The following is a 22,768-nucleotide window of genomic DNA, read 5'->3' as shown; positions in this document are numbered from 1 at the left end:
GAGGCTTTCTTAATAGTACTAGAAAATTTAACCATTATTAAGCAGATTTTTTTGTCTTTTCATAAAAATGTCTGATAATGTGTCAAAGTTGACTGAGTTAAACCGCTCTTTAACTGAACAACATCATGTAAACAGCTTCACTATGTTCACTCTGGACTGCCAACAGACATTATTTAGAAAGAATAACATTTTATCTGCAGTGCAGCATCTCACAATTAATGCAAAATATAACCAGTAACACGTGTCGACCATTCAGTGGCTGACTGGCATCCTGACAAGCAGCTTTTCTCTGAGACCGAATCAACACAGCTTTACTGTTCTCAGGCTATGGTTGATGTGTGCCAAAAGATACCTCCTGGCAGAATAAAAAAGTAAAAATAAAACTCCCGCCCACCACCACCGCCACTCTGTGTTCCCAATTTGGAATCCTTTGTGGCGTTCTATTCAAGATCCACACGTATCATCTCTCCACATGGGTACCACTAAAAGGGAAACCCCACGGCCGTCGCAGTCCGTGGAGAAAACAGAAACCAGGTGTAACACTCACACAGGGAGTGCTCTTTTGATAGCAACTGAGGCTGTGTGTGTGTGTCTGTGTGTGTGTGTGTGTGTGTGTGTTAGTATGACAGCAGAGAACTTGCCGGAGCACAAAGGTAACATTCAGTGTACCCTCTGCTTCTAAGTACTGGAAAATATGTGACAGAGCATGTCACTGAAGCCAGGTTAATGTTATCTCTTCACTTCCCATGGTATTATGTGCTGCCGTGATATCTGATGTGTGTTTAAGGTCAGAGAACAAGCACAGTGTGTGGAGACATGAAATCTGGACTGTGTGGAGACATAAGGGTTCCCTGGTCCTAAGGCAGAACTCATCCAACAAGGTAGTTGTGATAAGCTGGCACACAAATTGTAAATAAACACATACAATCATATTTTCTGATATATGGACACAGTATAGTCAGAGTATCAAGAAACAACTGACTGCCAAAGGTCTTGTTACCTGGACCTAGCCTGGACAGAGGGTTATAACACTGGCTAGGTCAGAGCTTGAGACTGAAAACTGGCCAGGGATTTTTTTTTTAATTAAAAAATGAATAAAAATACGGCATCTATTTGATTTAACACATCCTCCTTTCTAAAATATCCTCCAACTCAAAGGAGGGATTGCTTTGACAATTTGTAAATACTGATACATAAGAATCTGTTCTGGATGATGGCGGATGATGTGAGATAGATTTGGTGACTGCTTTCATTGAAAAAGCTGATGTTTGGGAACTGCTTTTGGCATCTTTATTGTTCCACAGTCCACGAATAAACCAATAGCAGTGGTTTTCAAAAACAGTCTCTGCTTACATTGCTATTTCATGATAACATTATTTTGGCAAAAACTAAGTGCGGGCTGTGATGGATTAGCTCTCTCACCTTGTCTTAACTCAGGACAGGGCACAGTAACAAGCCTGAGGCAAAATGCATTCTGCCAAAAACAACAATGACAAATGATGAACAGTGCCAAGTGGCAGAAATTTGGCATTCCCCACAGCGAAACACAGTGAAACTTCGATGATGAAAAAAAAAAAAAAAACTAGCTTGGCCCAGTGAACATCTGAATAACTGCCCACGTCCCTGATACTTTTCAGCAAATTTAAAAGGAAAAATAAAGTGTTAATTCAATCTGAATATCAGATTACAGAATAGTTTGTCTCATTAATGTTGTTGACAGTGCGTTGACTGGCCTTGATTGGATAAGTAGATACAGTATGAGAAGCCAACTGATGCCTGGTGATAAGAGAGGAAGGTTGGCAGCTTTTACTTTTCATTTCATCGCCTCCATTGACCGAAATGTAATGTTGGCGATGCAGAACAAAACAGTAAAAAAAAATCATGGCAATATTGAAAACACGCAAAACTGAGCTTGATACCAACACAATCAGATGGTTTATTACTTTGAGATACCAGGCACTACAGGCACAAAGTACTGTACCATGCAGCCGCTGTCACGCTCCAGCAAAGCATCTAAACCCTATAAAAACAGTCACACTGAGAACACAGGCTGACTTTAAAGGAACACTCCAAAGATTTTTACGCATGAAGTTCAGTTTACTAATCACAAGAAGTACTATTAAGCCAGTGAAAACAGTTGTATGATGTCTTTTGTGACTCTGGAGGGAGCGTTTCAAAGTCTAAGAAAATAACCCTGGTGATGTCATCTGAGTTTTCTCGACTCTGGCTCAAGATAAATCTTTACCATGGAGCTGCCCTACAAACCTAAGGTGAGGAGTTGGAAAGAAGCAAGTATTTAGGAGGGTCTAACAGGGGAAATGTAGCAATGCTGCTTTAATTTTAATAATTCTTTTAAATCTGTGTCTTGTGAATCCCCTAACTTTAAGTAAGTGAAAAAATAATGCATCCTTTGCACAAGCATGCCTACATGTAACAAATCAAAAAGATGCGGTATTGGCTGTGTTTTTATAAACAACAGCCTTGAGAACATACATGATTTAAATAATGTTCAGGATATATCACCAGGGGAGGGTAACTGATGAAATGAGTATATCTTACCTTGTGTTTTAAAACCAAATGGGGGTAAGTAATTGCTGACTTTTCCTAAACGTTTGAAGTTCCGATCAAGAAACATGGGTGCTGGTTTCATGAACCTGAAATGGAAAGAAAGGATGGAAGAAAGAAGGTGAATGAGGGAAAGAGTTTTATTCAGCAGAGGTTAGAAGACAGGTATCATGTTGTAAACCATTCCTATCATTAAGAATTATTCATTACGTTGTGCATTCCTCCACCACACCTTTACTCCTCTCCATAGACAGAGCCTGTGGCTTCCCATTTACCCCGTTCCACCTGTGACCAGAGTGTTAATGTCCTGGGCAGAGTTTAAGCCACAAAGTGATAAACAAATTCACTTGTTCCACTGTCATTAATCTAATAGCATCTCCCCCTCCTGTGCCCTGCTAAAGCTTCCCAAAACAAGCACACACATTAGCAAGGTAGCTAAAAACTAAGTGGGCAATACAAACTGAGAGGCAGGGAGTGACACAGGGGGAAGCTGCAGTGCATAACCCATCAACATAACCTCTCCTACCAAGCCTAAATCACAGCTGACACACAGTTTTGATAAATCTCCCCAGACAACACAGCTGTGCCAGAATGCTTTTCCTCAAATGATCTGGGGCAACGTTGTTTCTACAAACTGAATTAGAGCTGAGGATGTTGTTCTCTAACAACAACCATCTCAGAGACTAGAGTCTAAAATATAAAATGTCTTGCCCATGACAGAGAACACAAAGTTTCAACTACTCGAGCGAGAAAGCCAATCATCCTGCCACATTAAAAAACACCCTGATATTCAAAAATACATCTGTGACCAATGTTTTTAACGCCCTGTGAACTGCTACTTCCAGCATCGCCTTTTCCTTATCCTGTGTGTCTGTGTAAGTGTATGTATGGGTCCCTCTTTGATTAATAGCAGCACTAAAATCAAAAGAAGCCATTTCCTCTTAGTCACGCCTGCGACCCGAGTGCTGGGCTACGTGCCACTTCTGCGAGTGTGGCTTCAGGATGGATGTGTGTTTTTATGACCTGCTGTTAAGCTGGGGGGAGGGACACAAGAGGAGAGAGATGTCTCTTTACTGATGTTGACATGCACGGAGCAACTTGAATATACTTGTACAACTTTACTGTTAGACCTAAATGATTATTCGGGACAGAAAAGACAACACTGGGCGCCTCAGAGAGATCTGCAGAGCTGGTGTGTATTATTTTGTTTGTGATAGAAGACAGTTACAGGGATTGTTGTACTGTCTCATTAACTGGAACCAGACCACCAGCAACTGCATCTTGCTGAGGCGCTGATGGTTGGCTGTCCCTTTACTGCACACACACACTCATACAAATGGCTGTTCTTCCTCACCATCCATAAATTATGGCTCCGACAGCTGACAGACCACAATAACTAGAAAAGGCATTTTAAACTCTGGAATCAGGAGAGGACACACAAGTTCGACCACACTCCCTCGTTTTTCAACGGGAATCTGGGATAGCTTGTTACCACAACACTGCTGTGGGTTCACAAGAAATATGTGGAGCTCTGAGGCACAATGACCAAACATGGCTGACATTACTGGGAGGCCTTCCGGATAGCTTCAACCCCTTCCAAGCACCCTAATCGGTCTTTGATACCCTCATTATCCCCCAGCTTTAAAGCATGAGAGCAAAGTCTCAAGAGGAGAGGCAGTTCTGTACAGCTCTCTCGCCTCCTCACATCACCTGACGAGGGGCACACACACTCGCAGACTTCTGTCCTGCCAAAACAAATGGAGATTCATTAAACCCGAGACTTCTGAGGCCACAGGGGGCTATAAATAACACAGGATCACTGCGAGTCACTGAACCCTGACCGACAGTCAGTCACTGACATCCTGACAAAGCAGAGAGACAGAGGGGGCTGCTTGTTGTTAAATAAAAAGTGAGGGCTCCCAAAACAGCCAACAGGCAAGGAACGCATTGTGCTCGCTTCCTTTGGTGCATCCATCTCTCACTGGCAATATTTTCATAACCGTGCCGCTCCAAGTTCACTGCCAACGCTTGATTTAGGGTTCCAATGCAAACAGGTTTGGGTAAAGCCAAGGGGAGGGGAGGTGTGGATAATAAATTGGATTCTGCGAGGGCAAAGGGCTTCAGAGAAGACAAACATGGAGGAAGCGGGAATGATTAGAGGGGGAGCCACAGGACCGTACTTCTAGAGGTTAAGTAGGTTTTCTCTAACAGCTGAACTGTAGGCCACTCCTATTTAGACAAAATGCTAACAAGAACATTTAAATTGATTCGGTTTTGCCTGGGAAACATACAAAGCAGGCTGAGATAAAGAAAAACAACATGTTAATTGGTTTACTCCCTTTCACATAGGGACACAATAAATCACATACTGCATGACTGTGTATATTCAACCATACACTCACACATACAAACACATACATATGTACAAACTTACACAAGGTGTGGCATTAATTGTGCTCATTGACCTGCGTGTGACTGGGTTGAAGGTGGTAGTAATCACAGGGGTCGTACAGAACTTTGATCCGACACGTGCGGCTGATTAGAGGAAGTCATTACGAGGGAGGACATTGTTAACACGTAGCCTCTCAGATAGGGAGAGGGCAGCACCACAATTTACAGCTGACAGTGTGGCTGATGTTTGCGTGTAGGAATACACACAGTTAAGTCATTTGATATATACTGTACATCCCATATGTAAAATTTAAAAAGCTGAGTAATACACTAGAATTTACTGTTGGAACTTTTTTTCTCATCTATAGCTTTGACTGTAACTGCATCTTCAGGCAACAGATAAATCAAGTTCAATACTTGGAAATGGAAGTCTGTGAATTTGTCCCATAACTGGGTCAAGAACTGCATTGATGTGCCACTGGCTATTGTTCAACAATGCGGAAAATTGCCCCTCTATTAGCTTAGCTCCGAGAATGCTAATGGGGCAATGTCATACAGATCGAGCTGAGAGAGGCGGCAAATAAGAGGCGTGGAGGAAAATCAAAGGAGCCGATGACATCAGAGAGGGCCGTGGAGGATTGTGTGGGCTGGGTAACAGGAAGCTCGTGATGAGTCAGGACAGGAAGTTTGTCGGTATCGTTCATAGACGACGCCTCTAAGGCTCTAGGATATGATTGGGTGAAAGATGGGAGACCTTGTACTCGGGCAACAAAGGTTCTTTTGTGCGACGGGGGAATCACAAAGACACAGTCGAGTTTTTGTGGTAGGGGAGAAGACGATAGAAACATGATTGAAACTGAGGAAGATTGTAAAGGAATGTGGCGGCTTCTCTGTATCTGACTCAAAACCCCTGAAGGCCAAGTTGGCTCGTGCAGTGACATCATGCGTCGTGGTATGCTCGAGTACAAGTTTTAGCTTTTCTTGTGCTGACATCCAATTAAAGCGACTTGTTTGTGAAGCTCCTGATTGTGTATATGAAGCTCTTACATTTGAAGAAGGAGTCTGCCTCTAGGTTTAGACAAAAAACCCTTCAGGACATCCAGTCCAAATTATGTGTAAAAGAAAAGGCAAACTTTCTCACTTAGGAAAGATGGTGGTCATCTTGGCTGCTGCATATCCTGGCTTGCACACTCCTTCGCTGAGGTTGCCATACTTGTATGCCAACTCCAATGGCCTACACATTAACAGAACAGAGGGAGAGGATTAGTCAGACACATCATGATAACTGAATATCAATTATACTGACACATTTTAAAGCATCAAAAGCTTGAGCTTGTCAAACAATCTGCTTGAGAGATATGGAAACGGGTTGCTTAGGAAGTCGGAGGACTCAGCAACAGCTCAGAGTATCACCTGTGACTGGCGAGACAAAGCAGAGAGGCCTTGTTCAAATAATCACACTGGTGGAGCTAAACTAGAACCTCCCGATTACCAGCACGATCATTCATAACCTGATGGATGCTATGCATCTAGTTCAAATAAACAGGGAGAAGGGAGAGAGGCCTGTGTCTTAGCACTATGTGAGGCCTGAAATCAGAGTTGGCAAGAGAAGAGGCTGCTTGTGCACAATGTGAGGCTCTTCTGTGTTGATATAATACATTTCAGTCCAGCTAGAATGTTGTTCGCTTGCAACTCCACCATAACTGGCTTCAAGCTGGTAAGTGATTTGATGAGAAAGAAATCTATGGGGCACTTTTCTATCAGTCATACTACCAGTGGAAATAAATAACCAGTCACAAAACTAATTACTAGCTTTAAGATGAATTACACTAACGTATGCATGTGCTCTGATGGTGTAATTAATGACATTGTAGATATAATGTAAGGAGCAGCATTAGACGAACTCAATCCATGTGAAAACCACCTTAAAGTGTGCGCTGACACAGTGCTTACAGTGTGTATGCAGAGCATGGATAGACATGCCCTGTGAGAGCCAGGGCGGTGATGGCAGCATATGATTATTGCCTGCGTGTTAATAGTGGGGGGTGCGCAGAGAAAGGGCCTTATCATTGCAGTTTAGAGCAAGAGTGTCAAACCAATTCAGGGAATTATACACATATCAACAGACACGCTGACACGATGACAGCCGTGTAATGACTGAGCATGTTCTGGTGTAGTGCGTTCTCAACTTGACAAACCACAGCCGCTCTGGAACAAACAGAAAAATCTCAATTCACACTAGCTTCTACATGTATTACTCAGACCACTAATCAAATGTGTGCATTTGTCACCAGGCTTTGGTTAGGACTCTGTTGAAACGCTGTGTGTTTATTTAAAAAAAAAAAAAAAAAATCAAGTGAGATTAATGGGCTGAAGGTTTATATTTCCATGTTTCATGTTTTCCCATCAACCAGAATCTTTATGACTGAGTATTCAATGAAACGAGCTGTAAAACAAATCTAAACTAATGGCAGTCCAAGTCTAACTGGGGATTCAGCTGGTTTAATTATAACAAGTGAGGAATATCCCATGCAGTAAATGATGGAGAATTGCTAAATGTGTTAAATGAAATGACAGAAGTGTTTACTAGAAAGAGATTTACTCACAGTTTTGCGTCCAGCTGCAGCAGAAAGCCCTGCTTATCATACACTGGAACAGAAGAAAGACATAGAAATGAACTGTTACCACACAAGTCTGCATGAAGACAGAAAAAAGTGGCATCTTTGGGGTGGAAACATAGTTGGATCATGAGCACAGGCCATCCAGTCTACATAATTTCAACTATCAGCTCAATAGCTGTAGTTAACAAATCTGTGCATCTTTCACAAGGAAAAACAAAATGACAAAATGTAAAAGTAAAAGCATTAGAATTGGTGACAAACGAGACAAGCAAGGTTAGGGAGAAGCCAGCCAAAACAATCTGTTGAGTTCAAAATAAAGTTAGAAAAGAAGTTAATAAGATCACCTATGGACAACCAAAGGGGCAGCCAATAGGTGCCTGGTAAAGCGTTGGTAGAAGACAGAGAAGCACAGAAAACTAGCGGATAAATATTATGGTGAAATGAGAACTTTATTGTGAATTTAAGCATCTAATGCAGTCCTATATTTTATGCATACAAGGTCTATAAAAACATTTAACATATTAGATTAACTTCTGTCTGTAAACTGATGTAACTGCATTAGTATGACTAGGTTTAACATGAGCATTAGTTGAAAGTAGAAGCGCTGTATTACTCCTGTGGTTGCGGCCCTTGTCTTCACAGAGAAGCTGGAGGAGAAAGATAAAGAAAAAGGACAATGGGAATGCGTGACTGCTGGTTAGGGAGGGATCCAAGCACTGCCCTGGAAGATGGGTACTTTGCCATAGCAGCCAAGATGAGCAAGTGTGCGTGTGTGACAGCATTATGTTTCAGTTGAGAAGCATAAGGCAGCCAGAGGGCCAAATCGAGGGAAACAGCTTGAGAGAAATTAAAGGAGCCAGGGTCCAACCAGTAAGACAAAATATTACTTTCTGGAACCTAACAGCATTGTGCACCAAAACTCCTGCAGACTGCTTCACTTGCCAACCATCTGTTACCGAGCTGTGACAACAGAGGGCAGTGTTGTATCACACTGCAGCTTCATGAGGACAATGACTGAGCAGATGTTCAACTCCTCACAAATTGTCATATTCAGTATTCTAATACTAGAACTACATGAATTAACGTGGCTGCTGAAGTATTGCCGGGTTTTAAAAGGTGCTGTGATTTTTATTTTATTTTTTAAAGGCGGCAGGACAACAAAGATGTGGCGGGGTTAGGCCGGTGGGGCTTCCGATGTACCTGAGCTTACTATTGGTCCCTCGCTGTGGTCTGGTTCCACCTCTGAAACACAAAAGGGTCAGTTAGCACCATTTGAGGTCAGTCTGTTATGGCAGCATTTGGACTTGAAAATAAAGCCAACTGCAAATGTCAGACATTACAGCGTGAGAAGGGAAGAAGGAGAAGGAGAGGTTAGTAGCTTTAATCCCAGTAGGTGGAATTACAATTCTGCGTCTCACTCTTTATTCACAGATGAACAGCCCAATGAAGTGGAAAATTAACTGCAGAAAGCCCTGATTGTGTTTTTGCCATTATTATGGTGGTGTATTGAGTTACCCACAAGGACTGAATGAGTGAATGAGCACAAATATTTCTGATAATAAAGCAAACATTAAAATGATGATAGGTAGATGAAAGTGGTAAAAATGGAAAGCTTTCATTGCTGAGTTAGCAGATATATATTCCATAGGAAAAAAAAACCCTCAACAGCCCAGTTTAAAATCACCCGCTTCACAGGTCACCCAGTATATATGGGCAGAGTCTCAGTGCCTCTACCTGGAATTCTTTTAACTTCAGTCCCTTTAGTCAGGACTACAGTTGCCTCTTCTGCATCATTGTCTGTAAACAAAAGGGGGTTAAGACACTGAAGTAAGATCATCACTGTAGAACTGTGGAAGCAACTATTAACCATAAAACTATGAAACAAGACCAAAGTACTTGTACAAGTATAGTACAATGATTAAAAAAATATGGTTTCAACATTAGCTTCAGCAAAACACAAGACAGCGGGTGTGCACAAAAACATACACACAAACAATTGGCAAACACAGAGACGGTGTTATTACGCTCAGATTTAGGAAATTTCCATACATCACCTCTCTCCTTCCCCTTTTTAATGATTATAATTAGTTTTAGTAAACAGGTAGAGACTGGAGGCCTTTAATTAAAAGGAGAGCTAGCTTCAAACAAAAAACCTGCACAGGTTTTAGAGAAAAAAATAAGAAGAAATTAGTCCATCGTCTCTATCAAAATAGACAGGGGACAGCTGCAGTGTCATTTCACCCAAATGCGGATGAATAAACACAAAGCCCGAACAGAGCAAGGACAAAAACAGCACAAAGACAGCAAAATCTGTACAAAGATGTCTTCTTTTTTAATAGTCTGCAAGTGCAACACTGCCTCTCCATGTGCGGGCTTCTGGCAGATCACATTTCCCCAATTACTTCGCTTCAAACTCTGCTCCAGTTGATTTGGCAGAGGTGTACCACTACATTTCCAAGACAAGAGAAGGCGATCCCTGATTATGAAAACTAAGCTGCGTTTGAGAATATTTAGAGCACGCTCCTTGAGCAGCTGTTGACCTTAATACTAAAGAAGCACTGAAAACAACAGGGGGGAATGAGAAGCCCATTATGAAGGATCATATATTGCTACAGATGTATGAGCAAAGTATAGAAACATTCTTAAAAAATCTTTTTGAAAAATCTGGTTCACACAGAATCACTGTGAGCAAACAGATTCATCTTGTGATGACAACATTATTATGAACTACCTCAATGGTTTATTTTAGAGAAGTATTTTACTGGAAATCAACAGGGTTAAAAGTTGTAAATAGCAGCTTGGGTGGCTCAGTCTTTTCTCACCCTGCAGGTGATAATTAAAAGTGTGATTTAACACCCTGAGGTGATACTACTGTTAATAGCACCAGAGCATACAAAGTATAAGGGCTGATGCTGTTGGGAAGTTCAAAAGAAAATCAATTCTTTCTTCTATTCTAATCAGTTGGCAAACAGCTAAGTTGTTGACCTTGAAGGTTCATTATTGATCTTGGAAACAGCAGCGTGGAAAAAAAAAATCAGCACATGGTCCAAATTTTCTGCATTTTCAACCACATCTTTCAACCACAGGCTTCACTGCAGCCATTATCTGGTAAAAAGTGGGACATCATTAGAGCACTTGACTTCAGCAGTTTTAACTCTCTTTACAGTGGCTTTTTACTCTCCATCACTTAGTGTTTGTCAACCAGTGTAGTTATTCCTACTTACTATCTTTCTGTTACTGTTCTGAGACACCTAAATGGTTATTAGAGTGATTTGACTGCACGTCATAAATGCATTACTATTATTCCTGCCTTGCTGCACTGAGGAAAATCAATGAAATCATTGTTTTAAACTTTCAAAGTTGTCTCACAACATGACTACAGATCAATGACAACGGCTGTATTGTAATTGAACATATTGACACTCAAAACCAGCAATTACAGAGAGAGCTGGAGGCGACAGAACGTTTGATTCATTAACAACAAGAGCTCCTGATCGTGTCTGTGCAGGCAGCCATCAATGCATTACTTGTACAGCTGCATAAAAAGCCTATTTTCTCATTTTAACACGTCAATACAGCAGACAGTGTGAATTTATTTCATCGCAGCTGACCGGGCTTTAATTGTGCTTTCAGAGTTGAATGAGACTCTGGGAAAAAAAAATAAAAGCAGCAGCTAATGGGCCTTTGTGTGTCAGCCACAGCAATTCTTAACCATGTTAACTGAGAGCTCAACTGGAGCAGCAACAATGAGTACGACTTAAAGGCTAACTACATTAGGTGGAAAAAGAAGACTCTGCTGTTGAAAGGACACAGGTAAAGTGGACATGGGCCCCTCATCACTCTAGCCTTACAACAGTCAAACGTCCGCTCAAGCTGACAAAAGAATGACAACGGTCACATGAACCTGCTGTGAAAGTGACACTCTCCGGTAGTCAAAGGATACTATAAAACAAAAAGCCACAGGAAATGCTGCCCCCAGTCATTGCTTGAAAAATAGACAAAAATCCCAACAAAAAAGAAAATTAAAAATCATCAAAAGGGAACAGAATTTGCTCTGATCAATGCCTACAGACATTATTGCTTAAACAACTCTGGATTAATCATAAAACTGAGGCTAAAGAAGAGGAACAGGACAAGGCACAAACAGCCCACTGTTATAAGCACCACGCACACTTTTTACAGGTAGTCAGCTTATCAGAGCAAGGACTTATTGAAAATACTACTAATGCATTATTAAAGGCTCTGATTCTGTATTAATAAGGCTCATCATTCATCAATTAGTATGCAACTCTTTCACCTGGATTTTATAACCCAGTGTATCCCAAACCTATGTTTTCTGTTGCAAGCAGACACAAGTTAAAGAGCCTGATAAATAAGAACACACTGTCGCTTTCAAGCAATATATTTATGGTAGTAAAAAAAAGTATAACATAACTACAGGGACATTCATAATGATGTACATGATGAGCAGGGTATAAGCCTCTATATGTTCCATTTGTCCCTAGAGCAGTGACTTAGTGTCTCGTGCTATAAGTAAAGAATGAGGAACAGAGATTATCCAGATCCTCTCAGTCAGACAGCATAGCTTAGCTGAGCAGGGAGCAGGGCAGGAGAGACTGTCCACATGCTCATCTTTCCCCTTTGACCCTCTTTAAGCCAAACATCTGGCACCACAGTACAGCAGAAAGCCAATATTTCTCACTGCAATCAAAGCTCCTCTCCTTTTTGTGCTGTTGAACTGTGTGCTGGGGAGAAAATAAGCCCCGCTCTTTTGGCTTTCCTCACATCAAAGGGTATCACGTAGTTATTAAAATAAACTGATTGCATACTATTTCAATCCAATGCAGGTGACACAGTACAAAGTTGAAAGCATTTTTACTCCCCTGCTTTAGAATTATGAAGACTAATGCTGAGTTTAGAGAAAGTGGAAAGTGTTGCAACAGAAAACTAAAACCTGCTGTGATGTGCACTGCAGCCAGTCATTTATCGATCATGTGCTCTGTCAGCAATGAACACACAAAAAGTTTAGCAAGCAAAGTTGCTGGAGGAAGTTATGAAAGTCACTGACAGTATGTAAACCATATAATCTTCAGTATATTTACACTCGCAGTGAAATTAAATTTTACTTTGACAGTTTGCCACAGCCACCACAAAATGGACAAAGAGCAACAGTACATCACTTACTTTACTAGGCAGAGCAAGGTCAAGTGCAACAACACAGACAGTTTGAAATGCTAAAGTTGCCCATGAGACCAAGAGCAGGCAGAGTTAGGAATCAAGTCATAGTACATGAAAAATGTGAAAATAAACAAGTATTAGAAGAAATGATTTATCACATACATTAAAAGCTTATGCTGTGCTAGCACAATATCCCTTTCAGACAATAACATTGATGAATTCTTATATTTGTTTCAGTATTGTCTTCTGGCTTTTACGCAGGTCTCTGTTATGGTAGAGCTCTATGTTCAAATGTAGAATACACAACAGAATACCTTTACAGATAGAAAATCAGAACTTGCACCACTGGCACTTGGCACATAAGGCAAGGAAATCCAAAGGCACTTATCTCCTCACAGGGACAGCAATGCTGAGGAACAGTGATGAGTTGAAATGAAAGTAATGACACCAGGGAAGAAGAGCATTCTCAGTTCACTTACAGGCTTCCTACATATAGTATAATGTTTTTCTCCATCACTTGAACATTTAAGTAGTGAGGTCAGTGTTTGGATGGAGGTTGCAACGTTCCTGATGAGTCAGCTGATAATTAGCACTTACGATGGAGCGGTGTGAACTGATGGGCGTACACCAGAGCATCAGTCCTGGCATCAACAAGCCATCCTGAAACACCATATTGCTGACCCTAAAAATAATCCCTGTGCCTTCTCCTCTAAGATCAGTGCTAAATATGACTGTATTTTTGCTCAACGCAGGCAGCAGTTGGGAAAAGAGTGGGCTTAACAGGAAAGGGTGGATTACCCTTTCAGAATAAGACTAATCCAAACTCCAGTTCTCTAACAAAACTTTCCAATACAGCCAGTGTGAGGATATCAAAGACACAACATGTGAGAGATAAACATTTTCCGCAATCTTAACACATTAGACAGAGTGTTGTTTCTCTAGCTAGGCTCTCAGTCTGGCTCACAACAGTGACATTTGTGTTTTCTGGGCCAAACCCTGCTACCTGAGAATGTTTTCCTAGAAAATGTACACTGTAGGAGGCACAGGAAAGAAAGTTCCACAACTTTGAAGAGAAATCTTCTAGCCCCATCTGCTGGATTTTAATAGCCATTTCAGGGCGCCCACACAGTATGACATAATTCCCCCACTTCACCGTCATCGGTTTGCACAAGCTGATTCTGATCATACATTTTACCTGGAGACTTATTTCCTAGCCACATGGCAACAGCATACAAACATCCATGTCCCTCATCACTAAGTTTCTAAATTTGGACTCAAAAACACTTTCAACACTACTAGGAACACTGACTCATAACCTACACCCAAATCATAATGGTCATGGTTATTATTAAGCAAAAAGTTGAAGAAATGAACTCTCAGCATGATATTAAACGGCACTGCAAAACCGCATTTTCCGTTTTGTGCTTTAGGGTTTCATCATCAGAGTATGGAACTCACAAAATGTCATTTCCTCTTATCTACAAAATCAGATGAGAGAATACGTAGGATTGTATAAAGCAGAACAAGCTTTCATCTGTTTGGTTACCACACAGGTTTTATTGCTGTTGCCTACATAGGGGAGAGAGGCCTACCCACAGACAGTCTCATCTGAGACAAACTAAATGGGTGCATCAGCTCATTTCGATTAGCAGAGATGAAGCAACTAACACGAATATTTGATTAGATTCCCCCTACAACATCCGGTGGTCTGGTGAAAGACAAGCTAATTTAATACTGAGCACAGATAGGTTTGGTGACATCAACACACAGCTTGATATTCAAACGGTTTAGCAGAGAGACTATAAAACAAAACAGAAAAAACACACTGAAATAGACGCAGGGCTAACTGGCAGTCAGCACAGAGAGGCAGACAGCAAAACAGAGACAGATGTGAAACAGACTTGCTCAATAAAAACAGATAAAAATACGAGTAGGTTTACGACAGATGGATGATCAGATGATGAATGAATGTTGTAGTCAAACTGGAGATGTCACTTACGAGGCTTCTGGCCCCAAACGTTTAGATGTAGTTTCCCGGAGGAGTAGTAAATAAAGCCCAGGACCAGCATGGGGCACAGGACAAACAGCAGCTTGTGTGTGGGCTTCATGGTCTTCAGTCATTCACATGGCACCATCCAGGTCATCACCTGGAACAACAAGAGGGGATAGGGACACCACATTTACATATGATCTCCAAAGAGAGATTCATCTGTCAGCAGAAAATAAAAATATAACATAGGTTAAAATTGGCAAAAAATTTTTTTTAATTTTTTTAATTTAATTTTAACCATAACTGTGTTTTTTCTGCATTCGTGTGAGGAACCTTGATAAACCTCTCAAGTAGGAGAAGCAGAGAGGTGAAGCAAAGATGCAGTGTTTGTGGAGTGATTAACCCTGCACACACTTTATCAGCCGGTCAAGCTGTGTCGAGCAATCCTTTTCAAAAAACTGAACGTATACAGGAAACCACACCCTCACTATAACGGAAAATATGATGTTTCGATACACTAAACACAATTTTGTTGCATGCGAACAAGGACAAATAAATTTGTATATTGTATTGTATTTCTACATTTAAATTATAAGTATATTTATGTCCCCTGTACATATAGTATTTGTTTTTTGCTCTTTATTCCTTACTCTTACTTCTAATTTTCTTTCTGTCTGTCAGTTTTTTAGCACCAATATACCAAGACAAATTGCTTGTATGTGCAAACTTACTTGGCAATAAAGTCTGAAGTCTAAAGTTTCTATATGTAATGGCAGCATATGCAATTGCTTTCAACCCAAAAACAAATATATATAAACAAAAATATGCATCTAATTTCGTCTGGGGCATCTTTATTTCATCCAGAGGACTGCTAGAGGCAAGTGCAAATGAGGGACTTTGAAGCTTTGGCACAGGGAGATCAGATAAGCCTGTAATATATCTGCAAAACCATGCAAATTAAAACTGATTAACAAAATGTTACTCCTCACTTAAAAACGCAAGTTGTTATTACTCTTCATGTCACTCAAAAGGCAACATGTTGATACTGTATGACATTAAATGCAACACCGTAACCAGTGATTAACTGACAAAACTGCAGATTCTTAATACTCTGAAAGATGCCTGACTACCAGACACCTCTAATAAATTCAACAGCATGTACTATAATACAACGTATATGCAGCTGCACCCGTACAACTCTGGTCAGACATAGTCTATTACCTCCTACAGGCAGCATTTCTCGATTACTTTTGACATTATATTTTACAACTAAATCGAAATTATAATCAGACTGTATTCATGACAGACGAGACAAGGCAATTTTGCAACAGAAAAACCGTTGTCCCTCGATGAAACTCACCACATCATTGTGTAACAAGAGCAGCAGCAGCAGCAGCCGTCACCTCACTTCACACCGTTATTCATTTCTTGTTCTTGTGCACGATGATAAAAGCGTTGTATTTCAGGCTATGTCCACGCCGCGCAGTTAGGTTCCCCTGCGAGCTGCGCGACCGCAAACGGAAAGTTGAGCAGCTAGTTAGCAAAACAAACATAACGGAACTTTCTGGTCCTATAATTCAACGCTATGTATCCTCCAGTCTGTTCACATACAATGGCTGCTTCAAGATTACCTGAGGGCTGGTCTCACTTTAAACACTGCGTTTACGCTCAAGTTTTTAAAAACGAAATATCGAACAGAGCTATTTTCATTTACAAACAGCTGAAGTAAACACCGTAGAAAAGATGTAGAATATCAAACAGCTAACCAGTAACGTTAGCCTGAGTTAGCCAGGCGCTATGCTAACAACGCTACGTTGGCATTCGCCTTGATCCCCGTCGGCAGGCCTGCAGCACAGGAACAACACAACACTGGTTCGGGATTTGTGTAGCCAGACGTGGGCTTAGGAACCGCAGCAACCGCAATAGGTGGTCGAACCTGTCCGTACATGTAGGGCACATTATGGTATGTAACCGCAGTGAGGGCAGCAAAGTCTGACGAGACAACAATACGGAGGTAATCCGGCTGATGTTAGGAGAAGACAAGACCACCGGCTCGCCAAAATGAACCACCAAATCATTAGCGAGTAAAACGCGGCGCAGCAACGTCTCAATTCAATTTCCAGTCAAAATAGTTAATTGTAGACATTACCTTTTTCTTTTCCTCTGAGTCCCCCAGACAGAAACAATACCAGCCTTAGTTTAAATAAAGGATTGGCCGATAAAACGACCGTGTTCTTCCCACTCTCCAAGCCATCTCGATGAAATCCGTAAAAGTACCCTGGCTCTATGAGCGGAAGACGACCAGTCTGACTGCGTGTTTCCCCTAATGTGTCACCAGCTCCAGTTCACATCAAGACTGGAAAAGACACCGTCTTCCCTCAACACTACCATCACCATCACCATCGCCAGAAACAGCGGCGCCAGCTTACTGGTCTACAGCAACATGGTTTGCCACCGACAGTCACATGAGATATTTCCCTGAATTATGATACCCCCCTCATGTTTTAGCAGATCCAAAATGAATGTACCTTTTCATCTGGCTCCTCACGTGGTGTTCCTCTCTGCTCGTCAGCTGTTAACGTCCCATTGTGGCTGGGTTTGTTTATAGCCAACAGACACGTCGACCCCCAACCCGACTGTAACAGCCCTTGCTCAGCAGCAACAGCAGAGATGGAATAATGTATAGGGCTTGTTGAACCGCCTGCCCCCACACCAAAGTGGTATGTGCTTGGCCAGCACTATTTCGTGATTGACTGTACAGGTGAGAGGCATGTTCTCATCCCACAGACATGGTCGAATTTGCTGAAATCCAAAGAGCTAAGGGATTATTAGTGCTTTAAAAGTAGTGTTATGGTCTGGTAGATTGTCGGTGAGTCAGTTTATCCTAGATTCAAGCCCATTTTGTATGCCTTTGTTTGGAAAAATATGGCATCAAGTCTTTGAGTTAAACACTTAAATCCAGGCTGTCCTCTCTGTCTTGTTTAGACACTGGTATCCTATGGCCAGTATCTGCCTGAATCAATATCCAGCAGACCTTCAGTGATGATGACAGTGTGAGAAAGTGTGTAGTCTTTGGAGTGCTTCCTGTTTCTTATTAGCCCTAAATAAATTATCCATACTTACACAGGAGTAAACCAATTTGCTCAATGATTCATTCTGATACCTTCCTGGATGATAATGTTCCTATCTACAAACCATAAGCACCTACAAACCTAATTGTGTATTAAACATCACACACCCAAAGGAGCCATAGTCTGAGGGCTCATCATTCATACTAGAAAATCAGGGTCACACATACATCCATAGACACGCTACATGTAAGCATGATCCCTGTTCACACCTTAACCTTTATTCCTCTTTGACAAAATATAAATACCTTAATATTTTTTTCTCCCTGTAATGTTGTTATAACAGCCTGTGTTATTAATGACTTCCTCCCTTTTAAAAAGATTGTTGTCAGGCCAAGATAAACCACACTCTGCCATCACTAAGATTATTTATATGAGAATATGAGGCAACTTTCTGCATTGTCACTGCACACGAAATACGAGCTGTCATCCCATGTTCCTGTGCGCACATGTACAGTCAAGCTCAGGTTCACTTTTCTCAACCTGTTTAAAGTAGTCCTAAAGACTGGCTGTCAATCTCATCATAAACTGTAAGCACTAAAATGAAGAGCAGCGTGAAGAGCAGCATGAGAGATTCACGCACTGGTGTTCCCAGAAATGTGAACACACACTCAGTTTTTCAAGCCTCTAAGAACAGAAATGCTGATTTGAATGGGAGAATATCTTACATTATAACTCTGCTCTGCTGAGATGCTTAATGAATACGAGCCCTACAGACCTTGTATGTCATTCTCAATCCCAGTGGAGCTTTTACCCCATTGTGTGGATGCTCACAGCAGATTGTTAGATGGAAGCAGATCCATAGTCCCGTCCTTCACACCTTATCAGGTTACTCTGTTAATTCAGTTTCCCTCTCAGAATCTGCGCCTTGTTTGTGCCCCGACATTCTCAAGGCCTCATATCCTACATAGGCAGTTGCTGGGCCAAGAGCCAAGATAAGAGAGGGTGGCTAGATGTGTGTGTGGGTGGGGGGGGTCTTCTGTTTTTGCCCTGCAAAGAGTGTGTGGCAGAGTAGCATACTGATCTATTAATATTGAATCAAGCAGGAAATACAATCTGCTCACCCACTGTTCTCCATCTGGGGTCAGGAGATTAGCAGGAGCCGGGAGAATGAAATACATACACATGCAAACACACACATACACACACTTAGCCTGTTGAAGTGTGAGGCAAGTGGGACTCCTGGTGAGTTGGCAGCACTTCATGGCCTCTGGCACACGGATCTTTTGTTTACATCAGACTTACAAGAGGGAATGATCAATGGCCATAGAAAACAATGCAAGAGGCTGGAATGTTCCATTCTCAAAGCAAATCTTTGAAGTGCACCGTCATTTGTAAGTAAGCAGCCATGTTCCTGATGGGGAAAGCTTGGTTTGCTTTATACATCCACAGATTGTAATGCATCTGCTTCACCGTACATACAAGTCTAGCTGCCAAGATGAAGCCACATCCGAATTATTTGATCCTTCAGGGCTTGAAATGTGACTCAGTCATTTTACAATGTGATTTTCCTGCTTCTACTCTGTCATCATGCCCCATTACTCAAATTATTTTTGAACTGGCAGGGGTATAAGTAACAGATCAGTGTAGTCTTGAGTGACAGGTCTGTCTTGATAACAGAAATTCACACTCCATCAAAAATGAAATCCTTCAGCCAGTGTGTAATGTGGAGTCAGTGCCACTAGCAGCGATACCATCAGGTCCATCCAGGGAATTAACATTTTATCTTCTTCGAGTGTAGTCAGATAGTTTCCGCTGTGCACAAGCTCTCATTTAAGCCCACTCCAGCGGCTTAAAGGTACAACAGATCAGTGGATGATGGAAACAGTGAAATGATGTTGAGTAAAACTGTAATGCCTTTCATGTGCTTGTATTAATTGAGGCTTTTGAGAATCCAGTTACTACTGTGCAAAAACTGCTGAGAGTTCACCTGAGATTGTGAACCTCATGATAAAATGTGTTTACTGTAACCTCTAACCCCTTATATTCTAATAATAATAATAATAAATCTAGTGAACCATGCCATTAACATGTATTTTCTTGTCAAAAATAGCATTAAGAATGTCCTCACTTCCTAACAGAATCAGTAACAACATACAACTGGAAACAGACTTCTCCATGTGTAATCACCTCATCTCTCTGAGTGAAATCCCTACATGAGTGGAGCCAAACTTTACTGTGACAAAATAAATAATTGATTGTTGTATCATCTGAATCATAGATGAACTCAATGGTGAGGCTTTTGCTCTAACAGGCAGGCAGCAGGAAATAAATAATTGCTAATGGGAATCCAATAGATCCTATGCATTCAGGAGCAGACTAGCATGACTGCATCTGAAGGAGCAACACTTTCACTTCCCCTTTGTTTTATTTATTTACCATTTTAGGCATCATCTTGACTACAGTTACTTCAAGACTTCCTGTGGCAGAGGACAAAAACCCATAAATTTTTCCTCAATCAGAAGGAACAAAAGTTCACTCTTACTGTCTCACTTCCATAAGTTATTTATTATTATTAATGATCATAATGTCTAGAAACTTGGACTAATTGATACTGACTGTTAAGTCAGCAATGTAACTGCAAATTAAACTAATTTACACAGAGAACTTAGTGTTACACTGCTGTCTGTGTTTAAATAGTTTGACAATTAGGGAATATGCTTATTTGTTTTCTTGCTAAATGTTAAATGAGAAGATTGACATCACTCTCATGTCTGCAGTTTATCTTAACTGGTGGTTACCTTAGCAGTTAGCAGCTGCAAAGTAACAAGATGTAATAAATTAATTAGCTAGCTTTTGAGGTGCCAGTATGGAGATTTGTTAAAATTTGGACAGAGCCAGGCTAGCTGTTTCTTACTACTTGCGGTCTTTATGCTAAGCTAACAAGCTTGAGATTGGTTTTGATCGACCAATTTTACTTTTGGAAAGAGAGGGAACAAGCGTATTCATTTAAATGTCAGCTGAATGAATGGTGCTGGAACAACAGGAACAGCCAATAGAATGAAAAAGGTCAAATTTCTAGCATCCCCTTTTGCAACATCATTTCACACTGAGTCAGCAGTATCTCATACACACGGCAGTAAAACATTATGCCTGCTTTCTCTGGACTAATGATTCACATCTAATAAAATATCCAAAGGTACCTGAAAATTGCACTCAAAGAGGTGGGCTTGTGAGATGATGCACAAAGCAGGATTCGCCTTTCCAGTCAAGAGTTTCAACACTTCAAAAGGCAGAACCTGGCATGATCTCTCTCACATTCTTTCTTCTCTCTCTGTTTGTCTCTCTCATAGTTCATCTGCTCTCTCCCATTCAGGCCCCTGAATTTTATCTCTGTCCCATGCATGACTTCATTAAACACATGTTATGTGTTTATTCAAGCCTTCAATTGAAGTAAACACAAGAAATAAACAGTCCTGTTAATTCACTTATAACATAACAGATAAAATACATTCTGAAACAGCTGTATAGGGCTCTGTGCTGTTTATAATCCTTCATAGAAAAGTTCAACCATTTTAAAAGGAATACTTCATCATTTCTGAACATCAGCTTAATGGTTTTGTTGATGAGAGTTGGATAAAAAAAAAAAGAGGGTTACCACTCTCATGTCTGTCTGCTAAGTACGAGGCTACCTGCTGGAAGATGGTTCACTTAGCTTAGCATAAAGAGTGCAAATGGGGAAACAGCTAGCCCGCCTCTTTTCAAACTTTGAGAAAATCTGTACTGGTATTTGTGAAGCTCATTTTAAAAACGGTTTATATCTTGTTTGTTTTTTCTGTACATAAATAAAAATGTAAAAGTGATGGTGATGAATTGGTGAGTTGTGTGCTGTTGCTACAAGCACTACAAGGTACTTGCCTGCTACATAACGCACAGATTCATCTCTAAAACCCCTCAAAAACCTCTGTGTGTTTTAGCAAACAAAAGTGTGTGGTTATGTTTGTGGTGTGTGTGGTTTCTTATGGACTGTACTTCTTACAGTGTCACTGTCTACCTTCCTGGAGTGCACTGGGGAGCTTATTTTAAGCCCCACTAGGCCAAGGTCATGGATTCATCCTTGGCCCACAAATAATTCCTGTTATTGTTTTGAGCCACGATGTATGCTGGTACAGATACTGTATCTCTGGAGACAGATTGTGAGGAAAAAAAGATTCCCACCCAAACAGTGAAACAAACATTACATTTCCTTGCCAGATTTTTTTTTTTTTTTTTTTTTGAACGATATAATCTGCATCATTTAGGTTAAGGAAGTTGGCTTTTAGGGCACTTCCTTTAACAGAGATAATGTTATGCTTTTAAATATGATGCTATTTAACACATTTTGTTTGTGAAATTTTAAAGAGAAATAAAATAGAAAAATCATTCAGACTAATGAAATATGTCTCTAATTTTTACTTTAAGAGCCTTTAGGTAGAAACAGACAGTACCTTTTCAGCTGCAGCTGTCAAGTATTTAATCCAGAGTATGAAACAGACGAATGAGGCTAACTGACCAAACCATCAAACAGTAAAAGACACTGTTTGATTGGGTCACTGCCCTTTTCAAGCAACAGTTAATCAATAACAGGGAGGATGTGAATGGCAGAAAAATGGTGGTATAAATAATTCCTAATGAACATGACTGTTGTACTGTCTGCAAAGATTTGATTAATAGTAACAAGATGGGTAGCAAAATCTACTTGGCATCTTACACTCTAAAAATACCACAAGCTATTCTGACAATAACGGTTACCTGGCTATCCAGTAACATTTCAGAACATGTGTGGGTGTCAGATGTAGTGGAAAACAAAGAGTTAAAAGGAGAAATTTGATATGACCTTTGTACCAGAAAGTAGAAAGTGTACTGGAAGCTTGTTTAAATCAGCTTATATTGTGAAAGATGTTTTGTGGGATTTG

At 40.7% G+C, this 22,768-nt stretch overlaps 1 protein-coding gene across 7 annotated transcripts in view; it reads right to left on the bottom strand.

Annotated features, from left to right (window-relative positions):
• st3gal3b (ST3 beta-galactoside alpha-2,3-sialyltransferase 3b) overlaps positions 1-22,430 on the bottom strand; it is a 44,450-nt gene extending 22,020 nt beyond the window's left edge. Inside the window, exons 1-8 of one of the 7 annotated variants that reach the window (XM_018677108.2) lie at positions 16,895-17,248; positions 16,106-16,248; positions 14,755-14,902; positions 9,312-9,374; positions 8,778-8,819; positions 7,563-7,605; positions 6,098-6,190; positions 2,560-2,654 (exon numbers count right to left, since the gene is read on the bottom strand). In XM_018677108.2, the coding sequence (XP_018532624.1) occupies positions 2,560-2,654; positions 6,098-6,190; positions 7,563-7,605; positions 8,778-8,819; positions 9,312-9,374; positions 14,755-14,863 (445 nt within the window). In that variant the 5' untranslated portion in view covers positions 14,864-14,902; positions 16,106-16,248; positions 16,895-17,248. The other 6 variants (XM_018677111.2, XM_051070108.1, XM_018677110.2 and 3 more) reach the window with 6 other exon arrangements.
• Between the last annotated feature and the right edge of the window lie 338 nt (positions 22,431-22,768).

Source organism: Lates calcarifer, linkage group LG4 (assembly GCF_001640805.2).
Source record: "Lates calcarifer isolate ASB-BC8 linkage group LG4, TLL_Latcal_v3, whole genome shotgun sequence".
Lineage (NCBI taxonomy): Eukaryota > Metazoa > Chordata > Actinopteri > Centropomidae > Lates > Lates calcarifer.
This window is presented reverse-complemented; position numbering and strand designations above follow the sequence as displayed.